This window comes from Salvelinus fontinalis, chromosome 26 (assembly GCF_029448725.1).
Source record: "Salvelinus fontinalis isolate EN_2023a chromosome 26, ASM2944872v1, whole genome shotgun sequence".
Lineage (NCBI taxonomy): Eukaryota > Metazoa > Chordata > Actinopteri > Salmoniformes > Salmonidae > Salvelinus > Salvelinus fontinalis.
Genome location: NC_074690.1, coordinates 37,932,820 through 37,949,154, shown reverse-complemented (window position 1 = coordinate 37,949,154; position 16,335 = coordinate 37,932,820). Strand labels below are relative to the sequence as shown.

The 16,335-nt window shown below is 44.9% G+C and overlaps 1 protein-coding gene across 5 annotated transcripts in view; it reads right to left on the bottom strand.

Moving 5' to 3' along the window:
* Positions 1-3,622: 3,622 nt before the first annotated feature.
* The window catches only part of LOC129824267 (capping protein, Arp2/3 and myosin-I linker protein 3-like), a 45,320-nt gene continuing 32,607 nt past the window's right edge, over positions 3,623-16,335 (bottom strand). Inside the window, exons 16-40 of one of the 5 annotated variants that reach the window (XM_055883789.1) lie at positions 14,410-14,514; positions 13,824-13,893; positions 13,641-13,722; positions 13,428-13,524; positions 13,281-13,335; positions 12,677-12,849; positions 12,221-12,289; positions 11,765-11,858; positions 11,488-11,586; positions 11,241-11,360; positions 10,751-10,864; positions 10,359-10,534; positions 10,106-10,193; positions 9,766-9,888; positions 9,342-9,408; positions 9,073-9,245; positions 8,424-8,494; positions 8,181-8,300; positions 7,823-8,000; positions 6,285-6,735; positions 5,914-6,041; positions 5,576-5,813; positions 5,271-5,354; positions 4,801-4,920; positions 3,623-4,479 (exon numbers count right to left, since the gene is read on the bottom strand). In XM_055883789.1, coding sequence (XP_055739764.1) covers positions 4,436-4,479; positions 4,801-4,920; positions 5,271-5,354; positions 5,576-5,813; positions 5,914-6,041; positions 6,285-6,735; positions 7,823-8,000; positions 8,181-8,300; positions 8,424-8,494; positions 9,073-9,245; positions 9,342-9,408; positions 9,766-9,888; positions 10,106-10,193; positions 10,359-10,534; positions 10,751-10,864; positions 11,241-11,360; positions 11,488-11,586; positions 11,765-11,858; positions 12,221-12,289; positions 12,677-12,849; positions 13,281-13,335; positions 13,428-13,524; positions 13,641-13,722; positions 13,824-13,893; positions 14,410-14,514 — 3,139 coding nt within the window. In that variant the 3' untranslated portion in view covers positions 3,623-4,435. Of the gene's footprint in view, positions 4,480-4,800; positions 4,921-5,270; positions 5,355-5,575; positions 5,814-5,913; positions 6,042-6,284; positions 6,736-7,822; positions 8,004-8,180; positions 8,301-8,423; positions 8,495-9,072; positions 9,246-9,341; positions 9,409-9,765; positions 9,889-10,105; positions 10,194-10,358; positions 10,535-10,750; positions 10,865-11,240; positions 11,361-11,487; positions 11,587-11,764; positions 11,859-12,220; positions 12,290-12,676; positions 12,850-13,280; positions 13,336-13,427; positions 13,525-13,640; positions 13,723-13,823; positions 13,894-14,409; positions 14,515-16,335 lie in introns of all 5 variants that reach the window. The other 4 variants (XM_055883788.1, XM_055883791.1, XM_055883790.1 and 1 more) reach the window with 4 other exon arrangements.

Sequence of the window (16,335 nt, the reverse complement as noted above, 5' to 3'; positions counted from 1 at the left end):
ATGAACCAGACTTGTGGAGGTCTACAATTTTTTTCTGAGGTCTTGGCTGATTAAAAAAAAATAATCCCATGATGTCAAGCAAAGAGGCACTGAGTTTGAAGGTAGGCCATGAAATACATCCACAGGTACACCTCCAATTGACACAAATTATGTCAATTAGCCTATCAGTAGCTTCTAAAGCCATGACATAATTTTCTGGAATTTTCCAAGCTGTTTAAAGAACAGTCAACTTAGTGTATGAAAACCTCTGACGCACTGTAATTATGATACAGTGAATTATAAGTGAAATAATCTGTCTGTAAACAATTGTTGGAAAAATTATGCACAACGTGCAAAGTAGATGTCCTAACCGACTTGCTAAAACTATAGTTTGTTTACAAGAAATTTGTGGAGTGGTTGAAAAACTAGTTTTAATGACTCCAACCTAAGTGTATGTAAACTTCCGACTTCAACTGTATACACTACCGTTCAGAAATTTGGGGTCACTTAGAAATGTCCTTGTTTTTGAAAGAAAAGCAAAAAAAATTGTCCATTAAAAAAACATCAAATTGATCAGAAGTACAGTGTAGACATTGTTAATGTTGCAAATGACTATTGTAGCTGGAATATCTATGGAATATTTATGGAATATCTACAGAGGCCCATTATCAGCAACCATCACTCCTGTGTTCCAATGGCACATTGTGTTAGCTAATCCAAGTTTATAATTTTAAAAGGCTAATTGATCATTAGCAAACCCTTTTGCAATTATGTTAGCACAGCTGAAAACTGTTGTTCTGATTAAAGAAGCAATTAATCTGGCCTTCTTTAGAATCTGGAGCGTCAGCATTTGTGGGTTCGATTACAGGCTCAAAATGGCCAGAAAAAAATAACTTTCTTCTGAAACTCATCAGCCTATTCTTGTTCTGAGAAATGAAGGCTATTCCATGTGAGAAATTGCAAGAAAATGAAGATCTTGTACAACGCTGTGTACTACTACTCCCTTCACAGAACAGCGCAAACTGGCTCTAACCAGAATAGAAAGAGGAGTAGTAGGCCACGGTGCACAACTGAGCAAGAGGACAAGTACATTAGAGTGTCTAGTTTGAGAAACAGACGCCTCACAAGTCCTCAACTGGCAGCTTCATTAAATAGTACCCGCAAAACACCAGTCTCAACATCAACAGTGAAGAGGTGACTCTGGGATGCTGGCCTTCTAGGTAGAGTTGCAAAGAATAAGTAATATCTCAGACTGGCCAATAAAAAGAAAAGATTAAGATGGGCAAAATAACACATACACTGGACAGGGGAACTCTGCCTATGTTAACTTAGTAGACCCCCCCCCCCCCCTCCCCCCACCCAATGGCTTAGACCTTTAGAGGTTAAGGAAGAACTCCTGTTAGGTCACTTCCTGTAAGCAACAGGTGCACTTTTCTTTGTTTATTTTTATTTTGAAGGGCTTGTGGAAAACAATATGAAAAATATGTAAATAATGATTGTGAAAAAAGAAAGAAGCAGTACTACAATGTGACATCATCTATAAATATGTATATGTCTTTTCAACCCGCACCAACGTTTGTATTTATTTTAGTACAAGCATTTGAGCAGAGCACGTCAAATTCTTTTTTTATGACTACGAGATATGCCATTAACAGATTGTCTGACTGAAAGAGTATTGGTAAAGTTTTTTTTACCAGATGCAATGTGGACGAGACTGTTCAAATCTTCTCACCGCTTCACGAGAGACATTTCCGTGCAGAAAGGAAGCTTTCAAATTCATTGGAATGCACGTAAATGGGGACAGACTGCTGGATGATTCAAGGGTCCTATCTGGGTGATACCCCCTCAGTTCAGTGACCTTTGACCTCTCTGGCTGTAGGTGTACATCAGCTGTTCAGTAATCCTGTGTGAGGCTGGGAACCTCAACACCCGGTGTGCCCGGGGCTGCGTCAACTCAACCTCCCCCAGTCTGCTGGTCACCACCACCGCAAGAGAGAAGCCCTAATGCAAACTGCCAGGGTCCCAGGGTCCTTTGTGCCTGAGACTTCCGAAAGCTTAGGTAACTATAGCTGAGGGTAACTATAGCTCAGGACAAGCTAGAAGTCAAATGTTGTACTTTGAATGGTTGAAGTTACAACAGTTCTTATCTGCAAGTCTAGTCCAAACAGGCATTAGCATCTCAACCTACATCTCAATCTGGATGGAAAGGCGTTTCTGTGTTTCGCAAAGAGTTTTGGTGGAAAAGGTGTTGACTTGTTTTCTTGTCTTTCCAGTGACCAACATGAACACGGTGTTCATGGCTGGGTGTCTCCTAACAGCCGTTGCCATGTTTTGCGGAACGATCCTCTACCAGGTCAAAGCAACAGGGGTCAAATACCAGCCCATTTGAAACTTAGTTAGATGACAGCCATCCTTTTACATGTAGCCTGCAATATTTCAAGAAAAATGAGGGGAAACATGCTGTCTATCATTTGACACAGCGGTCTCTAACTTTTTCAATGATGACGTCAGCCTCTTGGGATCAATAAAGTATATCCATTCATCCACGGACATACTGAGCGGACACTCCAGGCAACATGTTTTAAGAGTTAAGTGTTCGTTTCTTGTCATCATCTACAGATGTAGGATCTTCATTTGATCACACAGGAAATATAAAATGTATATGTGTACTGGAGGTTTTAAAATGCTTCTTCACTTCCACTTAGAAATCTCAGACTTGGTTTTCCTTTACAGAAAAGGTACAGATCTTTGTTAAGTTAAAGATGGAATCCGCAGTAGGGGGAAACAGCGACTGGGGAAACAGCGACACTGCCCCCCCCCCCCCCACCCCCCACGGGCGCTGCTATGGTTTTGTTCTGTAGACAAACTACAGGAGCATGGCGCATCATGGTTAAAAAAATATATATGCATTTCATATGCTGATGCTCTATCGCGCTTGCAATGATCACACGCGGACGTGGCAGTTTCACCATTCAGGATTCCAGATTTAAACTAGTTTATCCCCCATACTGACTAATTCATGTGATTAGCAAAGCTCCTGAATGTGCACTGTCCTCTGCCATACAGGTGTGCTCTTTCACTCTGTCAAACTCAGGCGTGAAAGAGGAGCTTTTGGCGTCAAAGGACAAATTCTTTCTGGTCATTTAAATCCAAATGGTGTGTGTGTGGGTGTGTGTGTGTGTATGTGCGCGCGTGGGCATGGGTGTGTGTGTGTGCGTGTGCGTATTTTGTGACATTATTCATGGCATGATTAATGAATGTGGACTTTTAACACAGCCAATTTAATATTTGCCTAATTCATTGATTAATTTATTCTTGACCCGTCTGTCAGTTGAAATCCCTTTTAAGCGTACTTCAAACAAATGGACGCTACCAATTCTATTATATACATTTTTACAGACATTGCTCAGGCATAGTCTGTGCCTCTAACTTGTGTTTCATCCAAGTCTGTTTCATCACTCAGCTCTAATTATTTACCGCCCTCTGCTGCCCCCTCCATAGTATTGCTCCAAAATCCACCGATGTCATTTTCATAGAGGGTCTAATCCTAATCTTGCACAACAAAAATGTGAGTTCTTAATGCAGATGTCAGGTTAGTGTTGTTTTCACCTGAGATAGTAGTGCATCATCAGTTTGGTTCCTGTAGTTGAGTCAATTTTATTGATTGATTAATTATATTAGCATTTTTAGAAAATATACTAATTTCAGTCCTGTAAAATATGAATAAAACAGATTTAAAACTGCCATTGTTCTATTGACCAACTACTAGATTACTGTAATAATAATAATGATAAACAATACACGTCATTACCATCTTCTCAATAGGAAAATCATCCTTACAACACATTCACATTCATCTTAACCTTATTGTAAATAAAAACATGAATGTTACCTGTTACCATGTAATGACTTGGTAATAACAATGGTTAGTGCAGAGTTTGTTCACTTATATTCAATAATTACATAATACTGGTTTAGAATACATACCAACTCATTCTTACAGTAACAGTGTCACAGATTGTCAATAAAAGAGAGACGAGGGAGAATAAGAAGTATGATCAAAGATTTTTGTACAACAAGAAGTGCAAGAAATAACAGTGGCATGAGAATACCAGAGAGCCCTCAGAGACCTCTCTGTGTATGTGTGTCTGTGTGGATAAGAGCGTTAGCTAAATGACAAAAATATATAAAGGTAAAAATGTGTGTGTGTGTGTGTGTGTGTGCGTGCGTGTGCGTGTCCTCTGCAAAGGAATGAAAGCAAGTGCAACTAAGTATGAGGGAGGAAAAAAGCAGAGTGTACATGCATGTTTCGTAAATATGAAGGAAATTAATACTTTATATGAGGATAACCACAGTTGGGTCTATGGTGATCAAGTTCATCATTTCCCTTCTCCCTCCATCTCTTCACTCTCCTCTCCCTCTAGTTGTCCAGAATGTTGTCTCCTGTCTGTTGTTGTTATGATGACGCCTTGTCGTTGGCGGGCTCTGGACTCGCAGGACCTAGACAGAGAGAGATTTGAAAGTCAGAGTCCTTGTTTGGCCTCGTCTTATCTACCATTAAGTATTAGAAAGGTGACTCTCCCTCATCTCCCCAAACAAAGCCCAGGCCACAGTCAACAGGATTTGAATGGCCCAGCACGGCCCAGTGTTTTTTCTGATCATGTGACGCATTGGGTAGACTGTCAATGCCATGTCAATTCTCTCTTCCACCACTGAGTCATGAAAAGGAGGCTTACAGTATAATAGCTTATGAGCATTCCCATGCTTGCACATACTCATAAAGTATGACATAGAGAGGGGTCCAGAGAAGCAGATACATACAGACAGTCCTGGGGAAGTCCAGAGATCTGTTTCTGTTCTCTGGGAGTCTGGGTCTTTTCACAGGGGGTTTGCGATCTGAGGACCTCGTCTCCAGATCGTTGGGGCCATTAAGTTCCATGCCTGGAGGGAAATGATATGAGACATACACACAGGGCCACACAGACGGTGACTGGTGACAGGGGGTAGTTGCAGTAATGTAAGAGTCATGATAAGCAGAGATCTATTGGATAGTCCCTGGCAGAGGGATGGGCAGAGGAATGGTCAGCGCACCTAACAGACACAATGAGTCAGTATTCAATGACTGAAATAGCAAGCAAATAAATGCATCAAATCCCAAATTGGAATTCAAACAGCGGAATTCAAACGATAGCGTAAAACAAGCGTATGCATGCAGGGATATGTAGAGACAAACATGTATGTACAGACGTACAGCATACATTCACACATGCAGTGAACCCACACACGCTCACCCTCACACATACCCATGTCACATGAGTCTGCCTTCCTGTTGCGATGCGGCTTCAGTGGATAACCATTTCTTCCTCCCTCCTCATCTGATTAAATAGTCAACATTTCAACCTGCCGCCATCATCATCATCATCAACAACAATAATACAATATTCATAGCCATTGATCATTTTTGGGACTGCATGCACATTTATATTCACATTTTAGTCATTTAGCAGACGTTCTTTTCCAGAGCGTTATCAATTATCACCACAAATATTTCTTAATAATTCAGTGAAACTTCAGTGAAATTCCATCATAGTGGTACCTTGACAACCAGCATGATCAGGAGATTCAAACACAGGCTTGGTAGAAGTAGGCGGCACAGGAGGAAGGCTTTTCTTCTCATTAGTCCCTTCGTCTTGACTGACAGGAGCTTTAGACAAATCAAAAGAGGCCTTGGCAGAGGCAGGTGGAACAGGAGGTGTGGTTTTCTTCTCATTGGTGGTTTCCTCCGGCGGAGTGACAGGAGGCAGTGTCTTTGGAGAGGTCTTATCTTTACCAGGCTGTGGAGATAGATTGTACGTATTGTTAAGTCATTGAGACCGACACAAACAACAAACAGCGATACAAGAAACAAGGAGACACAGACAGACAAACACACACCTTTTCAGGAATGGGGGGACGCTGCCCCTCTGCCCCTTTGTCTTTCTGCACACCCTCACGTCTCTTTTCATTATTCTCCTCTTCTACCCTGTCTCCCTCTATCCATCCTATACCATCAGTTGATTTCTCTACAAAGAAAAAGAGTGTGAAACAAAAGTGATATTATAATTCTGTAACAACTCTACATCCATGTTCTAGCACATGCAGTAGCCGGAGCCAAATGCGACCGACCGGCTCAAATCGTTCTTATGTAGCAAAATGTGAAATTGTGTTTTTTACATTGGATAAAGGTAGAGACTCAGAGCTATTTAATACACCTCTAGTTAATACACCTCTAGTTAATAGACCTCTAGTTATTTATGTTGCAGTACCGGAGCTTCCCTGCAGGTGTCTCTGTTTAATGCTGGCCAGGCTGGGCTTGCTGCTTTGAGAAGGGGGTTCTGGTTTCTGTCCACAGGGGGCACCCTCCTTCCTGTCCTCCATGGACTCCGTCCCCTCTGTCACCTTTGTCCGTCTCTCCATCTCCGTCTGTGTGTCTGTCATCGGCAGGTCCTGACTGACTGGATCGGTCTGTCTGTCAGTCTGTCTGTCAGTCTGTATGTCAGACAGTTTGTCAGCCTGTTTGTCAGCCTGTTTGTCTGTCAGAGAAGCGGAGGACATTGCATGTCCATTGGCACGGGACTCTGCCTGGGTGTCTGATGCAATCTGTGTGTCCTTCTGTCTGTCTGTGTCTCTGTCCACTGGTCTGATCTCAAAACTACTGTCTGAGTCCTCGTCTTCTGCTCCGATACAATTGTATACCATCCCGACCAGATCTGAAGGCTGGAAGGTAGGAGAGAGACAGTGTGAAGAGAGGAGATTGTAAGGCTTACATTGTGTCATATATGCAATTTTTACTATTTAATTTTAATTTGACATGGTGGGTCACCATTGACACCAGGGTCTCATTTACAAAGGAGCCCTGTGAACATGAACATACACAATTGAATACAAATAATGTAAGATAATAATATAAATACAAGATTAATCAAAACAAACACAACTCTCACATATCACCTCGCTTAAACTCAATCTAAACTGTCCAATGGAGACCAGCAAGTCTAATTTCAAGGTGGCCTGAAGGCTATTCCATGAGCTGGGGGTATAAACACTAAAAGCATTCTGGTGGAAATTCTACACATGGGACACTCGAAGTCAATCTTAAATGAATCATTGTTCATTAACAGTTAACAGGAGAGGTTTCAACAAACTGCATGCCATAGTACACATCTGTCAGGAGCTCTACCGAGGCAGTCCCATTAGTTCTCTTATATACTGCTGGCAAGTTATATTTACAAGATTTAGCTTATTCATCATATATAATTAATTCATCATTAACGTTTGCTTCATTCATGTGACCGAACAATACTGGTTCAAAACATGTGACAGACCAATACCTCAGGAGGCTTCTTCTCTCCAAGCTGAGACCTTAAAACTGAGATATCCTTTTGTTCTCAAAACAAGGTTCTGGGCGTACTGCCAAATTGAGATACTGATAGTGAGGATCCGTTCAATCAGTCACTTACATGAACACAGCAATTGGTTATTAGAAAAGCTCAAACATCAAATGTTCCATCACAGCATTTTTCCCTAGGTCAGTGGAGACCCGCGGGACCTCCAGAACCAGCCAGTCCAGAGAGTGGGTCTGAAAATTGCTGGATCTCCAATTAATACGTTAGCAGAGGTAGTAGGGGAGTCTCTGAAGAACCGCATTACAGTCTATGTAATAGATTACATAGAATGTAAAAGCATGCATGCTGTACTGTGATGCATTTTGTAATGAGTGGGATAGGCAAGGAGATGACTAGTCAGGTAAAACTCCTGGCCCTATTCATGAACTAGGGACAGACCTACAGTGGTACGTTCCTACCTGTCTCTGAGAGAGGCAGTGGGGGCTGGGCCTGGCCCCCCTCATCCCAGGCAGTGGCACGCCCTGGATGGGCCTAGGGGACGGCATCATCCTTCCATTGGCTCCAACCTCAATGATGGCCTCCCCCTTCCCACGATCCTTAGGGTGCTGAATCATAGAGTACACGTTCTCTGAGCCACTACTGAGAGAGAGAGAGAGACCGAGAGCGAGACAGAGACAGCGACGTATTATAAACTGATAAACTGACAATAAACAATTATTAAATAGTTGTTGTTTAACAATTTATAACAAGGACCTGTAATCATACATTCGTCAATAAATCAACTAAATGTGTGACTTTTCAGGACTCCCTCCGTACTCTGTTTCCTGATTGGAGACGGTGGAGTTGCGATTCTTGCGGAACCCGGAGAAGATCGACAGCACACTGCGTCTCTTCTTCCTCCTCAGGGACTGAGCTTGATGGAGTAGTGACAGCTGACTGGCGGGGAGAGATAAAGATATGGGTAGCTGGGTCACTGAGAGTGCGTGTGTGCGTGTGCGTGTGCGTGTGTGTGTGTGTGTGTGTGTGTGTGTGTGTGTGTGTGAATTGTGCGTAGCCTACCTGTCAGGCAGGACTCTCTTGGTATAGAAATCATCCTCCAGCATGTTGACTCCTCCGTTCTCTGAACAGTGCTGAGAGGACGGAGATAACAGGTTTACACTACAGCCACCAACACAAATTCTGCTGTGCTATCATGTGCAATTATCATGTCTCATGTACATACACCCTACTCCCTATATAGTGCACTGCTTTTGACCAGGGCCCATAGGGCTCTGGTCGAAAAGAAGCGCACCATACAGGGGAAAGTGTGCCATTTGAGACGCAGCTGAGGAATCTGATATGCTGCCAACAGAGAGATGCCTTGGGGCATTGCGGATTGGAGAACGTGATAAACGAGTGAGTCATGAGATAATGCGACAGATTCACAGTCATAAAGAAACCTATTTTTGGGATGCCCCTGGCATGAAAAAGCAGGATGACTAAAATTCTAGAATACAAATACATTGCATTAGAACTGAGAGGTGAATAGATGTGTTTGGCTCAGAGGCCTGGTCAACCCCTACCCCCTAGGTACACATTTCACCCAGCCTAGTGGGTAAGTTTGAACTTTCAACTTGACCAGCTTTCAGATCTGTATGAAGTGTTTAGGGGGCTAAGGGTTGATTTGGGATTGGGTCTGGCTCTTCTTTACAGGTCAGAGTTGACTCACTGTTTCCACGGGGACTTGTCCTCGACAGTGCCTTCGCGGGGGCCGTGGCCTGACCTGTGTCACGTGGCGCAGTGGTGCACCCTGGGTAGGCAGGGTGTACAGATGCTCCCACGATGCTGAGCGGGATAGGGGGCCAGAGTGAGGCGGGGAGGAGGTGGGATCATCACCGAGACCTAAAAGGGAGGGAGAGAAGATAAAAGTTGGGTCAAATTCATGTTAATCCACATAAAATGCCCTGCATGAAAACTTTATTATTAAGGTCACCTTACTCAATCTGGTTGACACTGGACGAATCCTTCTGGTTCTGGAGCTACGTTTCTTGATGGCGATGGTGTCCTAGTAAGACACAAGAGAGAGGAAAGGCGACGTGATAGAGCAATGGAAAATGCACTTGTACACACACTCATATACACCCGCCCACACACTCATTTACACCCGCCCACACACTCATATACACCCGCCCACACACTCATTTACACCCGCCCACACACTCATTTACACCCGCCCACACACTCATTTACACCCGCCCACACACTCATATACAACCGCCCACACACTCATATACACCCGCCCACACACTCATATACACCCGCCCACACACTCATATACACCCGCCCACACACTCATATACACCCGCCCACACACTCATATACACCCGCCCACACACTCATATACACCCGCCCACACACTTACGATGTTCATGCCCAGGCCTTCCTCGTCGGGGAAGTCCAGTGAGTCTGTGATTCTGGATTGTCTGATAGTGCGTCTGCCTGTCCCTGCCTCATCCAAATGCTTCACCTGGGACACCTGACAGAGCTAAGACAACAGAGAAACATTTACAATGCTATACACTGGTCCGACACAATGGGAACTGGTCTGGTCTGAGACTATGCTCACTGGTGTGAGATGGTGGGGAGATGAAACTGAGATTGAACAAGTCACTGTTCTAGAGGTACACAGAGGTCACAGAGATACACAGTGCATAGAGGTCAAGACATATCGAGCACAGAGAGAGTAGTGTGTGTGTTAGTACCAGGGTTTTGTGAGTGGTGTAGAGCTCCTGAAGGATCTGATCCACTATGGAGTTGGTCAGATAGGAGACCACCGACAGCTTCACGTCCCTGGGGGAGAAAGATAAAAACAGAGAACGAGATCAAGGGAGGGAGAGAGAGAGAGAGAGAGAGAGAAGGGGGGGAGTGAATACTTCTCTAAGTTCCCTATTCACATCCTACTCTTTAGTCTAGACCCTTCTCATCCGCTCCCTCTTTTTTCCCTCCCCCTCTTACTCCAGGGCTCTGTTGATGTCCTGTGCCGCTCGCTCCATCAGGGCGGTGCGGATGGTGGAGCGAGGGATGGAGACACGTTCTGAGACGGAGGAGAGCGGAGGGTTGAGTCGCTCAGCTGAGGAGGAGGACATGGGACACAGCTCCCGACACAGAGACACCATGGAGTCCACTATAACCTGGGAATGATCCGTCAAGAAAGGCAGCAATGTGTTATTCCCTCATCCAATAAGTCCCGTCTACGATAAGAATCACAGTACCCATATTTCCTTATCAGCAACCATGGACAGGTCTCCTGCCAAAGAATGTATGCATATCCATCTATCTATCTTTCAATTCATCCATCATAGTCTAAATCCAACCATGCAGGGGGAGAAGAGTGTTGAGTGGTCTACCTGTAGTTCCTTGTCAGCAGCCTTGGCCAGCTCTCCTGCTAGAGAGTCCAGTTTCTGTCTGACAGGCCCGTCCACCGAGAGAACATGGGCCAGCTCACACAGAGATGGATAGAGCTGAGGGAGAGAGAGGAGCTTAGAATATTTTAACACACATACATATGCATATTCAACGCACGCACGCACGCACGCACGCACGCACGCACGCACGCACGCACGCACGCACGCACGCACGCACGCACGCACGCACGCACGCACGCACGCACGCACGCACGCACGCACGCACGCACGCACGCACGCACGCACGCACGCACGCACACACACACACACACACACACACACACACACACACACACACACACACACACACACACACACACACACACACACACACACACACACACACACACACACACACACAGTATAGCTGAGAGAGACAGAGAGAGTGGTTTAGAATATATAAACACGCATGCATACGCACACGCCAACATACCGCACGGGAGTTTCTGGCCTCCTTCAGGACCTGTCTGGCAGCCTGCAACTCCTCTCCTTCCTCTGAGCCTCGGAGAGCACATACCTGCTGCTGCACACGCACACACAGCCGCTCCATCACCTGACACACGCAGACACACGCAGACACACACACACACACACACACAGCAGTCAGTCCGTGGAGTTTTGACTCAAATACTGTCTTTCTCGCCAAAATTACAGTTTACATAAGCACACAGTATTTGTACCTGTTCAGCAGTGCTGGTGACCAGGCCTTGGTGCAGACGAAGAGCCTGTTTCTGAGAGAACCTCTGGGTCTGGTTGTTCCTCAACAGAGCACGCTGGATCTGAGAAACAAAGTGAGAGGGATGGGAAAGGAGCAATGTTGGCGGTGAAAGAAGACGAGCAACAGAGAGAAGAGACGGTTTGACGAAGTGACCAGGGCAGAAATAAGAACACACGAGATATGAGCTGCTGACAACAGTCGTGATGTCATGGTGGGACGTCACACCCCAGGTGACTCACCTTGGTCAGCGCTTGGTCAGTCTTCTCAGGGGCACTCCGGTAAGCCTGTGTCACATCATTGAGGGGGATGGACATGTAATGCAGGGTGAAGTTACTGTCAAGAGAATGAGTGAGCGGAAAAAAAGAAGAGAGGAAAAAACAAGAAATCATTACAAATCGATACCTTTTCTATGAATAATTATGATTCATTGCCTTGGAAATGCTTGATGCAATAGTGGACATCAGTCTAATGTCTTCTCCTCTTTATGTGAATCCTTGTCACTAGAACTTAAACAGGCAGCCCTGCCTCACAAACAGGTCAGGGTGCTGATCAAACGCTGTGCAACGACTGCAAGGCAAGCTCAGAGATATACGTCTCTTGTCTTTTGACTTTTATTCATGTCCCAACGTGTTCAAGTTTGTTTGAGTGAGTGAGTGAGTGAGAGCGCGTGTGTGTTGGGGGTGTGTGTGTCTCACTGTTCCAGGGCCCGAGCCACATCTTGGAATCCTGTAGCCGTGGTGTTATTGCGATCCCACGTCACACTCCTTAGAAGGATCAAATTGGTGGAAGAAAGAAGGAGAAAAGGAGAAATCATTTGAATAATAATTTACTTGAAAACTGAAGCTCACATGACACCTGTCAAATTACAAATTCAGAATTGCACAGCATGAATAACCAAAGAAGTGCTTGTACGTTCCAAGATGCACTGCGTTCACTACAGAGTGTATTGAGAGCCGTAACACAACCCCTATCATTACATAATCACTGTATTAACTACGGCATAGCAACTGCATAATGAACTTTGCCACATCTCTCTCAGTCTCTCTTTTCCCCTCCCTCCCTCTCTCTCTCTCCCCCTTTCTCGCTCTCTACCAGCCCTCTTTCTCCCTCCTCTCTTTCGCTCCTACTTTCCCTAGCTCCCTCTCTCTTACCTGAGTGTAGTGTTGATCTGCAGGGCTTTGCTGAGCATCTTAGCCCCCGCATCCTCCAGGCTGTTCCCACTCAGGTCCACCTTGAGCAGGCAGGTGTTGCTGCCCAGAGCGTTCACCAGCACTGTGCCCCGAGAGCGCAGACGTGAGTCCGCCAGAGAGAGGGACTGCAGGGCCTGAGGATGGAGAGACGGAGAGAGGGGTGAGAGGGAGAAAGGGGCAAGAGAGGATAAGGGCTCTCAAAACTGAAGTGAATTTGTAAAGTGTGTGTATATGTGTGTGTGTATGTGTGTGTCTTTGAGTGCTGTATGTTTGTGTTATGTTTGTGAGTGATCAGCGTCAACAGCAGTAAATCATTGAGCGAGCTCGTCATGGGGATGGTGTATCTGCGCTGAGAGAGAAGCCCGGAGCCGAGAGAATAAAGCACGTCCCAATGAATCATTCACTAGGGCTGGAGAGAACTTACACAAGTGAGTGTGCCTGCATAGAGCATGGCAGTCAGTGGGTGAGAGATGCGAGTACACAAACATACCCGGATCGTACGTGTATGAGTTTGTGTCGGCACGCGCGTGTCTCTGTGTGTGTTCACGTGCATTATGAAACTCACACACTCTTCCTCCTGCACTAACTGCACTAGTTTCTGCAGAATTTCCTCCAGCACCCTGCAGACACATAATTTCCACTGTTAGACAAAATACACATCTTCCCAGTGCGTGTTTCTACGTGCCTGTGGAGGACGGATTACTGTCCCTACCTGCCCTTGATGTTGAAGTTCTTGCCCAGCAGCAAATGTTTGAGGGAGGGGTGTCTGGAGAAGGCCGGGATGACCCCTAGCAGATCAGCATCCAACCCTGAGAGACACATATGCACAGTATATCAGCTAATACATATAAACTGGCATTTATGTTAGCCCTGAAAATACTCATAAGACGTGCGTAGGGAAGGGAAAGGTACAAGGGTCACTCACCGTTGTCTGAGATGTCCAGACTACCAATACAGGCCACTCTGGGAAACAGCTCCTGGAGCACCCCAGCACCAGCTGACCTCAACTGAGAGAGAGAGAGAGAAAGAGAGAGAGAGAGAAAGAAGACTAAATCAGTCACATGGAGAGACAGGAAGGCAAGGCAATTCAGACAGACATGCGCCGTACCTCACAGCAGCTGAGGTCCAGGTGTAGGTCACTGATGTGAGGGTTGGAAGACAGGCCAAGGAAGAGAGCTCTGAGAGAGGCAGAGATGGAGAGACGGAGCGAGAGAGAGAGCGAGAGAGAGAGAGAGAGAGAGAGAGGAGGTCAAGAAAGGTCAATGCATAGGAAACTCATTTCAAATTGTTTTCTTAATTACCGTGACGGATTTTTCCATCAACTTCCCTAAAATGAAACCACGTGGACTTCTATTCACACACACACTGAGGGGTGTTACAGCAGTCTTAAAGGATGTGGGAGAAAAGGAGTTGAGAGATTCCTAGAACTACTAGAGATTCCTAGAACTACTTGGCCAAGGACCAGTACGTGCTTCAAATGAAACGCAGGAAGCGTGGTAAAGTGCTACACACACAAAAAAGACACCTTCGCTTGATAGGGAGATTGGATTTACCAACAAAACACCTTTGACAATACACACGTGTTAAAGAATTTATTAAGTATAGGTAAATAAATGATGGACTGACGTCGACAGAGGTAGTCCAGCATGAGGCCGACATTTTGGGAGGTGGCCAGAGCGGAGTCCCTATCTCACCTCAGAGTGTCCGGCGGGAGCTTCATAGAAGACAGGTTGACGTGCGTAAGACTGAAGGCTGAACTGAAGAACTGCCTGAAGACAGGAAGAGTCTCCCTCACTTTCCTGAAAGAGAGAGAGGGAGAGAGCGAGAGAGAGCGAGAGAGAAAGAGTGGGAGATAAACAGAGGGAGAGAGAGAGAATGCAAGATAAAGAGAACGAGAGCGTGAGAGACAGACCGACAGAGATAGAGACAGAGTGGGAGAGAACCGGAGGGAGAGAGAGAGAGAATAGAAGATAGAGAGAACGAGAGCGTGAGAGACAGACAGAGATAGAGACAGGCAGTAAATGGCCTTCAAAAAAACAAGACTATAACATCAGACAATGTGAACAACACGAAACAGGTTTAAGTTACAAAAATGTTTTTTTTATCAAACCATCTGTTAACACAACTGGGCGTAAAATATTTTCCTTGTGGACACATACACACACTTCAGAGCCCATAGCAGTTGTACACCAGCTCAAGAATAAACTCATTCTGAGCATGTCAGTAAAAGCCCTCTGAGCCATACCAAGTAACAGAAGCATCCAGGCATTTAATTGGAATACAGGGGACGGTATATTCCTATATTGTAGAACAGCATAACTAACAGTCCTTTTAGCCTGACCATACAAATAATTCAGCATATAGTGACAGAAAGAGACAGATGGAGAGGTAGAGATAGAAAACAAAGGAAAGATGGAGAAAGAGAGAGAGAGGAAGGAAGAAAGGAAGTGCAGAGAGAGAGAGAAAAAGAAAGAAAGCGTGTGTGTGTGTGTGTGTGTGTGTGTGTGTGTGTGTGTGTGTGTGTGTGTGTGTGTGTGTGTGTGTGTGTGTGTGTGTGTGTGTGTGTGTGTGTGTGTGTGTGTGTGTGTGTGTGTGTGTGTGTGTGTGTGTGTGTGAGAGAGAGAGAGAGGATAGCGCTGGCTGTTTAATATCCATGAATCATTCATTCTTATCAGTTCAAACCGATTTATGTTCTATTTCATGTGGTGAGATCAGAGCTCAGGCAGAGCAACCAAGGCTCCACTGACTGCTGCTAGTGAAGGACAGACACACAGAGAGGGAGGGATTGGAGGGGGGAGAGAGTGAGAGAAGGAGCAAGAGAAGGCGAGAGAGAAAAGACAGAGAAAGAGAGTCATGAGAGGAATGGAGAAAGAGAGAATAGAGAGGGTGAGAGAGCTCTACAGTAGCAGGGTGATGTAGATTGTCATGAATCTTGCCCTGGATGCAGAAATGTGAGATTTCCGTTAGATGGGCCAGCTACAAAATGGGGTATATTGTAAAAGTTAATGAAAACAAACATGAGCTTTTTGGTCTTGCACTTCACATTTCCATATAATAAAACTCATGTCATATACAGTAGAGTGTCAACGTTTATGATCACTATGTATTCACAGCCCTTGACTTTATGTGTTACAAAGTGGGATTAAAATGGATTTCATTGACATTTTTTGTCAATGATCTACACAAAACACTCTGTAATGACAAGTTTGAATCAATGTATGGAAAATAAAACACTAACATATCTTGATTAGATACGTTTTCAACCCCCTGAGTCAAGTGTTAGAATCACTGGCAGTGATCACAGTTGTGAGTCTTTCTGGGTAAGTCTCTAAGAGCTTTGCACACCTGGATTGTACACTATCTGCCCAATATTTTTTTCCTAATTCTTCAAGCTCTCTTATTAAGTTGGTTGTTGATCATTGCTAGACAGCCATTTTTAAGTCTTGCCACAGATTTTTAAGATGATTTAAGTAGAAACTGTAACTAGGCCACTCAGGAGTTTTCTATGTGGTCTTGGTAAAGAAACTCCAGTGTATATTTGGCCTTGTGTTTCAGGTTGTTGTCCTGCTGAATGGTGAATTTCAGTGTCTGTTGGAAAGCAGACTTAACCAAGTTTTCAC